The sequence below is a fragment of the Sturnus vulgaris genome, chromosome 11 (genome assembly GCF_052056855.1).
Source record: "Sturnus vulgaris isolate bStuVul1 chromosome 11, bStuVul1.hap1, whole genome shotgun sequence".
NCBI lineage: Eukaryota > Metazoa > Chordata > Aves > Passeriformes > Sturnidae > Sturnus > Sturnus vulgaris.
Window position 1 is genome coordinate 769064 of NC_142253.1, and position 14941 is coordinate 784004.

The 14941-nt window shown below is 50.5% G+C and overlaps 1 protein-coding gene across 4 annotated transcripts in view; it reads right to left on the reverse strand.

Annotated features, from left to right (window-relative positions):
* Positions 1 to 14941, reverse strand: part of GRM7 (glutamate metabotropic receptor 7) — a 184814-nt gene that overhangs the window by 12400 nt on the left and 157473 nt on the right. For 3 of the 4 annotated variants that reach the window (XR_015805950.1, XR_015805949.1, XM_088171222.1), the window contains exons 9-10: positions 5410 to 5656; positions 2343 to 2435 (exon numbers count right to left, since the gene is read on the reverse strand). Coding sequence is in view for 2 of the 4 variants with exons in the window: in XM_088171222.1 (XP_088027348.1) it covers positions 2365 to 2435; positions 5410 to 5656 (318 nt within the window). In the remaining 2 variants the exon portion in view is untranslated. The remainder of the gene's footprint in view (positions 1 to 2342; positions 2436 to 5409; positions 5657 to 14941) is intronic. The other variant, XM_088171223.1, reaches the window with a different exon arrangement.

Here is a 14941-nt window from a genome sequence, read left to right on the forward strand (position 1 = left end):
AGCTCAGACCCAGAGCTTTCAACGAGCTGCCTGTGCCCAGGGCCACCTCTCTGTCCCCTGGGCCACCTCTCTGTGCCCAGGGCCACCTCCCTGTCCCCTGGGCCACCTCTCTGTGCCCAGGGACACCTCCCTGTCCCCTCCCTGCACATTTCTGCAGTTCCAGCTGCATTCCTGCAGTCCCAGCTGCACCCCTGCAGTTCCAGCTCCCACCCTGCAGTTCCAACTGCATTCCTGCAGTTCCAGCTGCATTCCTGCAGTCCCAGCTGCACATTCCTGCAGTCCCAGCTGCACCCCTGCAGCCCCAGCTGCATTTCTGCAGTTCCAGCTGTATATTCCTGCAGTTCCAGCTGCACTCCTGCAGCCCCAGCTCCCACCCTGCAGCTCTGCAGACCTCAGATGTTCCCTGCCCTGCTCACTCACAATCTCTCCCCTCACGCAGGCACCACGAGGAGTTTCCCAAGGCCGGTGTTTCCAGCAGCCTCAGGAGCACAGAACTCCCATCTGTCACTCCCGGGGAACAATTTCCAGCGTTCCAGACACATCTGCCCGTGCATCACCAGCAGGAATTGATAGAGCCCCGTCAGGGCTCAGCTCTCTTCATTCCCACTACAAACACCTCGCCAGCCAAACAAGTGTCAATTCACAACCTGGCTGATGTTCTCCTGCTAGCCCGGCTTTGTTTTTAATGCACTGCATTGTTTCATGCTGCTTTCGGTTTTGTATTCCTGGGAGAACAAATCACAACAGCAAGCAGGGCTCCAGGAGCTGGAGCAGCAATGCTGGGGCAGAGCTGGAAAACAACCTGGAGCAGAGGAGCACTGGCAGGACCAGCACAAGCCCAAACCATGCCTGGCTGCAGCATTTTCAAAGCTTTTCTGGACCAAATTTTAAAATGTGCTTAAAGAATCTGAGTGGCCAGTTGCTTTTTGTAGGACTTGGGTGACAAAGTTATTTGTGTGCCTTTGCAGACAGCAATTCCTTGGATTATCTTCTTCCTTTATTATTTATTATTATTTCATTTACATGGAAAAAAAATAATTTTAGAATCTGAGCTCCTAATTATTTTTTGTGTAGTAAAAAAAAAAAAAAGTTCTGGGTTATTTTAAAACCGAATTCTCCTGAGATTTAGGTGTCTTCCATCCCTCTCTTTCTCATCTCCTTCCTTTAGCAATTTCATCTGCCCAGAGCTGCCCTTTCCTCTCTGCTCTTTCATTTGCAGTAATGCTTTGAGTGGCCCCTTCTCCCCCTGGGCTGCTTTGTCCCATTTCCCTCGGATGCTCCGGGTCACCCCGGGGCTCCTGGAGAGCTTCTCCCTCCCATCCTTTCTGCCTGAGCTGGAGTTGGCATAATGGCCCTGATTCAAATACAATAAAAACCAATTTGACCTCTCAGCCAGGACTGAATTGATGCTGGAGCTGGGGCAATTTACACCAGCCAGAGATACTGGTAATTTCTTTTCCTGTGACTCAGAGACTCCATTCAAGCAACATTCCAACCTTTGCTGATAGAAGTTCTCGCCTATTAGGGCCCAGCTAAACATTCTGAAGGCTCGATACAATACAGTGATTTTTCCAGTGCACAGCACCACAAGAACCAGGTCAGGTCCCACCTTTTGTACCTGGGCAAAGCCCCCTGAGCACACACAGAACTGGGAGAAATGCTTATTACTGGTTGGAAATCATTCCTCTCCGGTACCAAAGGCTTCCTCCGTGCCCTAGGAAAGCTGGAATTCCTGGCTGCTGCAGCCACAAACACCACAGGAGCTCACACATCACCAGAGCACCACGAGGCAGCCACGACACGCAGCAAGAGCCAGCCCTCAAAAATTGTTCACTCGTGCTTCCACAGTCAGTGGCCACTGCAGTGCCCATGGGGAAAAGCAGCTTTTCCAGCCCTTCGGGGCCATTTAGAGCTTTGGAGTAGGGAGGGTCCTTCACACCTTGGCAAAAGTTCTCTCTTTGCTGCCCAGAGGTGCTGGGGGTGACTCAGAGAACACTGCAGATATCAGAGCTGGTGGCCACAATTAACTTTTTGATCATTTGTTTGTTGATTTTTAAACAAATATCTCCATCCTCACGGGCTTTATGGGGATCCAGCTGCAGTGGGGGGAAGCAGGAGAGCTCTCAGAGCTGGTGCTGGGGTGTCCCCTGTCCCACACAAACCCTCCCATGGCAGCTTTGGTAACAGGTTGGTGAACAATTTTTAAGTTAGATATTTGTTTTAACACAGCTGCACTAATGAACATTTCTCGTGTTATTATGTATATAACAAAAAGAGTCATAATAATCATCATCATCATCATCATTTGAGAATAAAATAATAAAAATCTCGGTTTTCCTTACCTTTTGGGAAAGCAGGCAAAAGCTACACAGTAGGTGGAAGAGTGTACCAAGTAACAGACTTTTGAACACTCTTTCTTACTGCTGGTATAGAGTCTACAGGGAAAGTAAACACATTGAATGTAGGATGGGTCTGGGCACAAGGAACGCTCCCAGCCTGCCCTGCCATGAATTCACCTCGCTCAAACGGGGAGGCAGCAGCCCAGGGATCAGCCCTGGCCAGCAGCAAACGAGGCAGGGCAGGGAGCTCAGCTGCCTCCAAACACGGGGCAGCTGCTCACAGCACTGCAGGGCTGCCTGAGCTGCTCCCTCCTCTCCCTCAACCAACTCCGGGAAAATTTGGCTGCAGTTCCAGGCTCCCCCCAGTCCCTCCTCAGCCCCAGAGTCACTCACAGGTTCCTTGGTACCATCAGCAGCCATTTGAGTGTTTTCCCCAGGAAGGTGGAAGGAGTAATTCCATGGAAATCTCAGGATAAATGAGAGTAATTCCATGTGAATCTCAGGATAGATGAAGTTTGGGTGGGAGGCTGGAGCGTTTCTCTCCCAGTGTGACACTCTGCCCAGCAGGGCACTCAGTGCCTCAGACACCTCAGGATCCACCAGAAACACCTTCCCAAGTGTGGGATTCAACCACGGACACACAGAGAGCACAACAAACGGATCCCAGCGCTGGGAGCTGCTGGGCAGCAGCTGCTGCTGATCCCAAAGGTGCCCCAGCAGGGAAAGCCGTGCAGGGAGGGCAGCAGGCACATGGCAGATGGCAAACAGCAATGGCTGAGAGAGCTCTCCTGAACAGACTGCAAGGCTTGGCATTAATATAATTCATATAGCTCCCATCTATATGTATATATTTATATATTATATATCCCATTCAGCAGGAGAGCCCCCCACGGCGTGGTGGGGAGCTCAGCCTGTGAAACTTCAGCTTTTCCAGGGATCCCATGGAATGGGAAACACAGCCAGGGCTGGCAGAGGAGGTCACTGCATCTCAGGATTCTCCTCTCGTGTGGATCACTGGCTTCTTTTAGACTCACTCCAAACCCCTCTCCCAAGTGCTCTGCGTGTTTTTTTTTCCTAAATTCCAGCAGACTGCCCCAGAGCTGTGTGCAGTGGTTCCCCAGGATGAGGATTCCCTGCTCCTGGGGAGCCTCAGGGGGTTCACAGACCTTCACATCCCCAGCCCATCACCACACAGGGCTCTGGCTGGAAGAGACCTCAAATCCCACCCAGTGCCACCCCTGCCATGGCAGGGACACCTCCCACTGTCCCAAATCCCAATGTCCAACCTGGCCTTGGGCACTGCCAGGGATCCAGGGCAGCCACAGCTGCTCTGCTCCTTTAAAGGGCTACTAAAACTTGGAGATATTTCCAAGGCTGTTCCTCTGTAAAACCACCCACATTTGTGGTTTGACAGCGTCCTGTGAGTAGGACAGGACATAAATCTGGGCTCAGCCCCCAGATTCCCAGTGGTTGGGTTCTGTGATGCTGCTCCCTGGTCTGGGGGACACTCCTGGCTTTCCAACAGAAACAGCAACTCCAGCAGCTGAGACAGCACCAGCACAGCCCCATGAGACAGAAAATCAAACTGGGAACCCCACTGTACACAGAGAAAATCAAACTGGGAACCCCATTTTACAGAGAAAATCAAACTGGGAAAATGACAGCCCAGGGCAGGAATTCTTTGTTTCCTCCTGCACTCTGTCCAACACAGTCCTTAGTTTGTGAGAACCATTTCCTCCCTGTCCCATGTCAGAACCCAGTCCAGCTCCCAGGGATGAATTCACTTTTTCCAAATGGAATGTATTTTGTACACCTGCATGGTCAGACATCAGGGAGAAATCCTGCATTGGGGGAGGAAAAATGCTGTGTCAGGGACGTGCTGCCTGCTCCAGGCAGGAATTCCAGCGGCACTGGGGACAGGAATTCCATTGGCATTAACGGGACAGGAATTCCATTGGCATTAACGGGACAGGAATTCCATTGGCATTAACGGGACGGGAATTCCAGCGGCATTAAGGGACAAGAAGTGGCAGGAATTGCAGGAATTCCTGCAGAGCAGGGGCAGGGAAAGAACTTTTCTCCCCGTTCCGATGTGGTTTTGCACAGAATCTGCAGCCGTGCCCAAAGCTCTGCAGTGTGCTGTGCAGTTGTGCAGCTGTCTCCTTCCTCAGCTCCTTCCACATTCAAATGCAAATCAGATTTGATGGCCTCAGTCTGTAATTTCGTGCTGTGCTATCCTCTGCTATGCACATTAAGGAAACTAGAAGTGTCTTTGCCATCTATTTTCCTTTTAAATCGGTGGCAAGATTTGCATTCAGGCCAGATAAAATCCCTAAATGGGAATCTTCAGGGACTGTGAGACTTTTGCAAAGCAACTTTGCAAGAATCAGGATGGAAACTCTGGTTAGCAGAGTTACTGCTCGTGGTGCCTGCCCGGGGACCTGTCCCTGTCCCTGTCCCTGTCCCTGTCCCTGTCCGGGCCAGCCGGGCACGGATCTGTGCCCAGGGATGTGCTGATCCCTCACCCACGGAGGGAAAGCAGCGGGGCACGAGTCACCCACAGCTCCTGAGCCCTTCCTGAGCTGTAACCCTGCCAAACAGCAAAACCTCAAACAGCCAAAAACTGGAGAATTTAAAACCCACACTGGAGCTAAAAACGGAGAATTTCAAACTCACCCTGAAGCCAAAACTGGAGAATTTCCAACCCACCCCAGAGCCAAAACTGGAGAATTTCAAACTCACGCTGGAGCCAAAACTGGAGAATTTTGAACCCACTCCAGAGCCAAAAGCAGAGAATTTCCACCCCACGGCAGAGCTGCGAGCACAGTGATGGAGCAGAGCAAGCGGAGCAGGGATGGGATGGGATGGGCTGGGTTTAACTGGGTTGGGTTTAGCTGGGTTTAACTGGGTTTAACTGGGCTGGGCTAGGTTGGGTTGGGCTGGGCTGGGCTGGGTTTAACTGGCTGGGCTGGGTTGAGCTGGGCTGGGTTGGGTTGAGCTGGGCTGGGTTTAGCTGGGCTGGGTTTAGCTGGGCTGGGTTTAGCTGGGCTGTGCCGTGCCCCGCACTCACTGTTGGGGTCCAGGTTCTCGCAGAGCTCGGTCTTGGCCTCGCCGTTGGGGCGGTCGCTGGCTTTGTGGGACAGACGTGAGGACATGGTGGCCGCTGTCACCACGGCCTTGAAGCTGCGCTTGCGCTTCTGCACGTTGAGCTCGGGGTGGAAGATGATGATGTAAACCTTGGGCATGTAGAGCATCCCCAGCGCCACCGACGCGCTCAGGTTCATGGAGATGGTGAGCGTGGTGGTCTGGATGTAGAGCTGTGGGACGAGACGGGGGTTACACTCAGCACTGCACACAAATAGCAATTTAAAAATGTAAAGTCATTTATAACCAGTGTGCATGTGTTACACACACAGCACTGCACATAGAAATACCCATTTAAAAATGTAAAGGCATTTATAACAATTCTGCATGTGTTACACACACAGCACTGCACATAGAAATACCCATTTAAAAATGAAAAGTCATTTATAACCAGTGTGCATGTGACACACACAGAACAGCACATAGAAATACCCATTTAAAAATGAAAAGTCATTTATAACCAGTCTGCATGTGTTACACACACAGCACTGCACACAAAAATATCCATTTGAAAATGTAAAGTCATTTATAACCAGTTGCATGTGTCACACACATGGCCAGCCCAGACACAAATACTCACTTTAAAGTCATTTATAACCAGTGTGCATGTGTTACACAGCACTGCACACAGAAATGCTAATTTAAAAATGTAAAGTCATTTATAACCAGTGTGCATGTGTTACACACTCAGCACTGCACACAAATACCCATTTAAAAATGTAAAGTGATTTTTAACCAGTGTGCATGTGTTACACACACAGCACTGCACACAAATACCCATTTAAAAATGTAAAGTGATTTTTAACCAGTCTGCATGTGTTACACACATAGCCAGGGGCTGCAGCACTGCACACACAAATACTCACTGTAAAGTCATTTTTAACCAATTTGCACATGTTACACACACACACAGCCCCATGTTCCACGGATTTTGAAGCAGTCTGCAGTGAGGATGTGTGAGCAGCCCCCGTGCTGCCCCACACAAATCCCCTCCCGATCCAGCACAGCCAGGAATGGACACAATTCCCACAAAGCCAGGGCACAGCTTTGCCCCAGGTATTCAGAGTGCAGAGCAGATTGGATCGAGATAATTCTGATATCAATTCGGCTTTAGCTGAGCTGGAGGTTATAGAACAGGAGCTATACTAGCACGGGTTAGTAGGAATTTCTGACTTTTAAAAACATTGAGGAAAATGGGATTTTCTTGTTTTTACCGTACGTTAATTCTCGGCAGTTCACTGCAATAACTTTGCAGAGGGTGCACAAGGATTTCTGTGCTCTGACACTCAGCTCTGCTCCTTATTGTGGAAAAATATTTTCAAGTCAGAGAACAGATACTGAGATGAGTATTCAAAGAAACCACAGGGATTAAAAATTTACCCTGCAAATATACAGGGCTAGAAAAACCTTTTTACCCCCCCCCCCCCCCTTTTTTTTTTTAACTGTCTTTCCAGAGGACACACATAACAGATAAACCAGAACAATTCTCAGGATTTCATTAAAAGGCACAGACATAGCACAGTCCAGCTGTGGGGGAGCTGAGGAGGCATCAGCACCTCTGCAGATCCTCTTCAGAAATTAAATATGCAGGAAATCCAGAGAGATGGGAAAAGCTTCAGAGCAGTTTCCCCTTCTCCTCCCATTCAGTCTGAACTTCTGATGGAAAAGCTCTGGGAACAGCACAAATGTCCCCAGCACATCAGGGCTGCCCCTGCAGGTGGCACAGAGAGGTGCCATCTATTTAACTTTTGTATTTTTATAATATATAATTTTATAATTATATCATTTTAAAATTAGGTAATATATAATGTTATATTTTTTATAAATTTTGTAATTATTTTAATAATGATTGCATTTTTATCTAATTAGGGCCATTGTGCAGCAGTGCCCAGGACCCTCCCCAGGCCCAGGCAGCAGCTCCAGGGCTGCCCCAGTGGGGAACTGGTGTGACTGGGAGCTGCCTCACCCTGAGCATCTTTTGATCCTTCCCTGCTCCACAGGCTGTGCCCAGCAGAGCAGCAGCAGCTCAGGAATTCTTGTTTTTCATTTTTCCTGCTGGAAAGGGGTTGAAGGTGAAATGATTATTTAATCAAAGGGGTCTTTGGCAGCACCTCACCAGAGTTCCCACCTTACAAATACTGATGGGAGATAAAAGACAAGGGAGAAAGGAGCATTTGTAGAACAAGGAGGGATGAGTGACACACAAAGCTTCTCATGACAAATGGGAGCAGCCCAAAGATAAGGGAAACTAATAGATATGCTCATTATGCAGAGCCTCAGTTTTATGTGTTTTATCTCTGCTTTGTGGTTTTACCAGCCAGACATAAAAATGCAGTTTACGTGAAACTATTTCATTTCTGATTTCCCCTCTTCTGATAAATTCTGGGGAAGCATTTTAGATGAATGCAAATGGCTGCCTTAGAGTACAAAGGATCAGATTTAACTGACAATGGGACTCTAATAACTCGTGCGTGCCTTTTACAGCTGCCTGCTGAACGTGGCAGCTCCCAAACCTGAGATTAAATTAAGAAATTAAGATGCAGATTTAGTGAGAGATGCTCGAACTTGACACGAATGAGAACTGGGACCGAGCTTGCTCAGCCTGGAGGGGAGAAGCTCTGGGGTGACACAACTGTGGTGACACAACTGGGGCCCTGCAGTGCCTGGAGAGAGAGGAATTCCAAGGGATGGAGGGACAGGGAATGGCTTCAAACTGCCAGAGGGCAGGGATGGATGGGATTTGGGGAAGGAATTCTTCCCTTCGAGGGTGGGGATGCCCTGGGATGGAATTCCCAGAGCAGCTGAGGCTGCCCCTGGATCCCTGGCAGTGCCCAAGGCCAGGCTGGACATTGGGGTTTGGGACAGTGGGAGGGGTCCCTGCCATGGCAGGGGTGGCACTGGGTGGGATTTGGGGTCTCTGGATGGGATTTAAGGACCCTGGATGGGATTTAAGATCCTTCCATCCCATCCCATCCCATCCCATGATTGGAAATGTTTCCAGAGGAAATCCAGGCTTTCCCAAACCAGCCTGGTGTTGGTCTCCCAGGCCAGCCCTGGAGGCTTTGAAGCCACATCTGCTATGGCAGAAGGAGAAATCTGAAGGGTCACCCTCACTCCAATCTCCTCTCTCTCAAGCAGACTCTGGCTTTTGACAAATTCTAACTTCACACCCTGAGTTGCAAATGCAGGGACTTTGAAGCAGGCACTGGAGAGAACCCAGCCCCAAGGACATCATTCACATGCAAAAGCACCTAGATTTTATCACTGCTTTTACATAAGTGATTCCCATTTGAATTTTAGATTTTTATGTTTTCCGGATTCTTGCTTTATTCATGCAAATCACAAAAATTGCCCTCAAAACCTTGGGAGAAAATTGGACTGGTCTGGAATACACACATCTAATAACGGGCAATTTTTATAGAGCAAAATACATCCGTGGCTGATTTTGCATGAACTGTGGTTTCTCCGGGGAGCAAAGCTCTGATCTCTGTCTCTGCCAGCCCAGGAGAGATCTCCAGCTGCTGGGCCAGAAGAACTGAACTTAGAGTTTAGAGAACAACTTAACTCAGAGCTGCAGGGCTTTGCAAAGTCCCTTCAGGAGTCAGAAATCCTTTTTGCAGGCTAAAGCTTTGCCTTCAGTCTAATCAGGAGCAACTGCTCCTTTTTCTAATTCAGCTTTCTAATTATGCACTGAATTGTGTTATGTTGCAATATGGAAATAAAGTGGTAACTTGAGATATTTTTGGACTCGTGCTATTACAAGCCAATTTATCTCACTTTTATATGGGAATTAAAACAAATGTTCTTACAGATGAAGTAGAGGGTTTATAAATCTCCCAGAAGGCTTTTCCAGGTCAGCTGAAGATTCTATCTCATTCTCTACATTATGTAGTGCAAATATAAGAATGAGAAACACTTTTTAATAAAAATTAAAATTAGCTCCCCCTGCGCTGCGTGTTTGCAAAAACACGGGAAGTGAAAGGACCTGAATGCAGATGTGGCCTGGGAAATTTGGGTGTCCAGGGCTGGGTGAGGGCACTGCTGCCCTCCTGCAGGAGCCCCAAACCCACCCAGGGAACAACTCCTTCCCAACATCCAATTCATGCCCACAAAATGAGAATTCCTCCAACAGAAGCATCTAAAAACCCAACGTGCTGAGGGCAGAGCAGAGTGCCAGCCAGCCTGGCAGCATCCCAGGAGAGCTGGGAGGGATCATGGCCCAGCCAGCAAAAGGAAAACCCATTCCCAGGGAGTCACACCTGCACAGGCAGCCAGCAGGAGTGAACAGCACTAAAAGGATAAATCCCCAATTCCCAAACTGCTACCCCTAATGTCACCTTGGCTCATCCCCACGTCCCACAGCACCCAGCACATCGACTTTTCCAGCTGCTGGTTCACAGCAAAACGTGTGGAGGAGAGCTGAAGTGAATGTCTGTGTTTTAAATATCTCAGTTATTCCAGCTAAATATTTTATACAGCTTGTTCCCTTATATTAGGAACTTCCTTATGCAAGAAATTTGCATGCACCAAAAATAAACGTTTATGGGTTATATCTATAACTTGTGTGATAATTCAAAGCAGCAAATGCTGGAGCACTTGCTCTGAGGGTTCTGATGCAGATGCAGAAGAGGAGGAATTTTGTCCCTCCAGCCTGAGACAGAAACTCTAACAGCTTATCTGCAAGGAAATTAAATTAGCCAGATAATTGGACAGAGCAGCAATGGAAAAGCAAGTGCTGCTTTCAAACAGCATCTGATGGCTGAGAGAGGAGCTGCAGCAGCCTCAGAGGCAGTGCCACGAGTCCACAGCTCACACACACACAACATCCAGCACACTGCTCCTCTCCCCGGCTGCACAAGGAGCTGCCTTGGCTTCCTGGTCCCTACAGGGACATCAAAGGGGCCCAGGAGCTGCTGGGAGTGACCCGGGCATTGGGACAGGACAGTGCTGGCCCTGGCCCAGGCCAGCAGAGGATTCGAGGGGCTGGGAGTTGGTGTCCCCAGGACTGGGTGCTGGATTTCACTGGCCTCGGACAGGAGCTCAGCACAGTCAGGGACGTGCAGGGAGGGAGAATTCCCCTGCAGGGCCAGGGAGGTTCTGTGCATGCCCAGCCCTGACCAGGACAAGTTCTGCCTCCCTTGGGGCTCCTCCCTCCTGTTCTGTGCCCCTGGCGCTCTGCACTCTGTCCTGGCTGCCCGAGGGTCCAGGGGCTCTGAGCCCTGTCCTGCTGCAGGGCTGGTGACAAGAGAGGGACAGAAACTGCTGCACTCTGCCAGCCCGGGCCTCTCTGCCCTGCTGACACGGCCACAGGTGAGGGACATGTCCACAGGTGAGGGACATGGCCACAGGTGAGGGACATGGCCACAGGTGAGGGACATGGACATGGCACACACAGTCACAGGTGAGGGACACACGGCCATGGCACTCATGGCCACAGGTGAGGGACACACGGCCATGGCACACACGGTCACAGGTGAGGGACACACGGCCATGGCACTCATGGCCACAAGTGATGGTCAGAATTTGCAGTGGGTGAAGTCTCCCCACAGGATCCCAGGCATTGCCCAGGGCAGGAGTGTCCCGAGCCCCTCCTGGGTCCCCCAGGGCTCTGGGGGTGATCAGAGATTGGATTGCAGGCACAGCCAGGGGGAAGAGCTCCAGAAATCCCATTACCAACCCTCAGAAGTGTCTGAGAGCTCCTGCTTGGCACTCCTGTTTGTGATCACAGCTCTAAAATAAGTTACACGTCACGAACAGAGGCAAACACAAAGTGCAGCAGGAGCAATGTACATCCTCAACTTCTATTATTAAAATAATGGCTTTTCCCTCTCTCACGGGCTGAGCACTTGGCTTTTTTGAGCTAGAAATAATTCTTCATCTGTCACTTCTTCCAGAAAACAAAACAAAAAAAAAAAATAAGGAAAGGCAAAAAAGAAAAAGCCTTCATTGAACTGCTCCCCCTCACCACTGCACTGCTAAAGTGACTGACACACAATCTGGGCATTTTCAGGTATTCAGAGCCAGACTCTGGCTGCTGTTGTAAATCATATTTCTCCACACTTATTGCATTTTATTCATTTTATACATGACCAGAGATTAGAGTTCAAATGAAACAGATTTTGCTATCCTTCTTATATTCCAAACGTCACCAGTCTAGAAATCTTTAATTTTACTCACTTCAACTATTGAATAATTCAATGAAAAAGGAGAAAAAAAATCTCAACCCTGCAACCCTCGGTTCGAGATCTTGGGGAAAATAAAGTGAGACCCCAGGGCTGTGTCTCTGCAGGATGGTGGGCACTGGATGTCCCCAAGGGGCACACAATGTCCCCAAAGGCACACAATGTCCCCCAGGTGTGGGCCCAGCAGGGTGGGGGTGGCACAGGGGGCTCCTGGCCAGGTCCAGCTGGCCCCCAGCATGGGCTGGTAGCCACAGCAGCTCCTGGATGTGCCCAGGTTGTCATGGCAATGGCAACTCCGAGTGCAGCCCTGGGAGCTGCAGCTTTGCCTTGGCAGCTCTGAAGATGCTGCCGGTGCTTCAGGGCCTGCAGAGGAGAGGCACAAAGGCCCTGGTGCTTCTCTCTCCACCCGGGCTCTTTAACCAGTAAATTGCAGTTTAGTTTTAGTGCCCAGTAAATCTCCCAGCCACACGCCAGGACAGCAAGCAGCCCCTCTCACTTCAGCTATTCAGGTCTTGCAACACGAAATCCATAACCCAGAATAAATACAAACGTTGTTAAAGATTCCCCAGTCACACACAGGGAGCTCCTGCTGAGAAAACAAAGCCAAAGGAACAAGTCCAGCCTTAAGCCAGCCTCACAGGAGGGGCTGAGCCCCCCCAGCCCCAGCTCAGGGATTCCTTCTCCTGCCCTGACTGGGCTCAGACTGAGCTCTACTCCAGTGCCCATCCCACTCCCTGGCCTGTCCATCTGCAGTCCTGCCACGATGAAAACCCAGGTGTTTCAGCCCAGCCATGCCTAAGGAGAGCAGAGATCCCCACAGAAGGTTCATCTCACACAGCAAGCCTCAACACTCTTTTTCTGTCCTTCCACTCCAGTCCTGCCTGCCCTGACCCAGCCACATGAATGTTTCATTTATATCCAGCCACTTGGAAGGCTTTCCCTGACATCAAACTGCTCTTTTTTCTGACACACTCCAGGTAATAAATTCCCTTTGCCTCCACTTATTTCAGCAGCTGAACATCCTCAGTCCCCTGACACACAAACTCACTCCAAACCTTCCCCCATCCAAAACGAAACCCTCTGGCCTTCCCAGAAGAACAGAAGCGATTCTCCTGCACAGCTGGGCTCCAGATGTTCCCTGAGCACAGCTCCTGCCCCCCCACTCTTTGGGTGGGTGCAGCTGAGCCCTTGGGGCCGCAGAGAGGAGTGCCCAGCACAGGTGGCACCAGCTGGGGACGTTTTCTGCAGGACCCACCCAATTCCCTCCTGCTTTGGCCACTGCAGGGCATTTCTGTCTGGGAGCAGGTACCTGGTGTGAGCTGTGCCCCTCCTTTGGGGCTCCCCAGAGCTGCCTGAGGGGCAGGAGCCTCCCTGCAGCCCTTCCCTGGGGGCTGCTCAAACCCCAACACCCCCAAGATCAGAGGTTGATCCCTGCCTGTCACCCAGAGCAGAGCCCCGAGTGCCACCTCCAGGGAGGGTGACCCCACCCCTGCCCTTTGTACTGAGGCAACCCAGCATTCCCAGAACTGCCTCCCAGTATATTCCCAGCTCAGCCAGTGTGCAGAGCCTCCAACCAATCCCACAAAACATTCCTTGTCCTCCTAATGCCCGAGAAGTGACCGATGGCCCCAGCCCTGCCCGTGCCCCAGCACTGACTGTGGCCACTTCACCTCCCCAGGGCTACAAATCCCAAAAAGTCAGCTGGAATCTTTCAATGTCAGCGAAGTTTGACCCAGACCCATCCTGAGAATCTATTCCATATATTTGCATACAAAGTAAGATCTAATTCTGCTTGGAGACCTTCAGGGAAATTTGAAGTGCAAGCCGGTGTCAGTGCAGGAGGGGGAGAGGGAAAGGATAATCCTACACTTATTACTTCTCCTTAAAGGCCTTTGGAGCAGAGCACTGCCAATAAAAAGCACTGACAAACATACATAGATGAAGCAAGCCAGTTTTTCTGACACTTTTGAAATGATAATGTAATTATTAGTTAAACCAGAGCATTTACATATTGCTTTGGCTACTTAGAGAAAACTTGCTATGGCTGGACATGTCCTCTGCCACCAGGGCTGGGTACAGAGTGTGGGATGTGCTGGGGGACTAAAGGCTGCAGGCAGGTACCCAGAGCAGCCAGTAATTTGTTTATTCTTATAATTGGGTTATTTATTCATTTATTTCTCTATTAGCATGGCCAGAGCAGCTGTGGCTGCCCCTGGATCCCTGGCAGTGCCCAAGGCCAGGCTGGACATTGGGATTTGGGACATTGGAGGTGTCCCTGCCATGGATGGGTGGCACTGGGTGGGATTTGAGGTCCCTTCCCACTCAAACCATTCTGTGGAAATGATTTCATTTTCTGCAGGATGAAAGAGAACAGGGAGTGTGGTAGAGCTGCCTGAGAGGATGCAAGATTCCTGGAAAAGGCAGCAAAGCCTTTGCTCCTGACCAGCCACCATTAGGAGTTTAAACCCTGGCACAAGGAAAAGAATTCCTTGTACTAAAAAACCGCAATTTAAACGTCAAAACAATAATAAAAAACAAACGGTCGGACACGGGCTGTGGGCAGCAGCTCAAGCCTCACAGAGGCTGGACCCACACACATGTCCCTGCTCGGACCCCAAGAGTTGCCCCCAAAGCTGTGCCGGCAGCCAGGAGCACCCCCCGGTGACAATGGCCATCCTGGGGGTCCTCAGGGGCTCCCTGGCCCTCCTCACCGCCCATCCCACGGCCCAGCACCGGCCAGGAGAGCCCGGGGGCAGGGGGAGGCTCGGGGTTAGCTCCGAGCGCAGGGGGACACCGGGCTCTTCATTTTCCCCGTTATTCCTCCAGAGCCGCGCGAGTTTGCGCTGGATTAACTCAGTGACTGGAGCCAATTCTGGCTGCTGCTCATGGATCCCAATCAGAACCCAGCGCTGCCATGGAAACTGCTGGAAACTGCCCAGAGCATCCCCACTGCTGCTGCCCCGGCTCCGCTCTGCGCCATCCTAAACCGGCATCGGGTAATCCCACACTACGAGATCGTTTAAATGAGATTTAATTACAAAGACTCTATCATTTTAGGAGCTGCCAAATTCCAGTCGTTCCCCGTATCTTTGGGAGGCACCCGTGCGCGTCAAAGCTAACCCAGAGCGCCAGGGAAGAGCTTCCCTCTTCATTTTCTAACACTGCCTTTCTGTTGTCAAATAACCCAGATCTGCACCTCAAACCAGGCGCTGCCGTGACCATTCCAGCAGTCTCCAAGCCATTCTCGGGCTGATGGAGCGATGCCCTGTCCTGCAC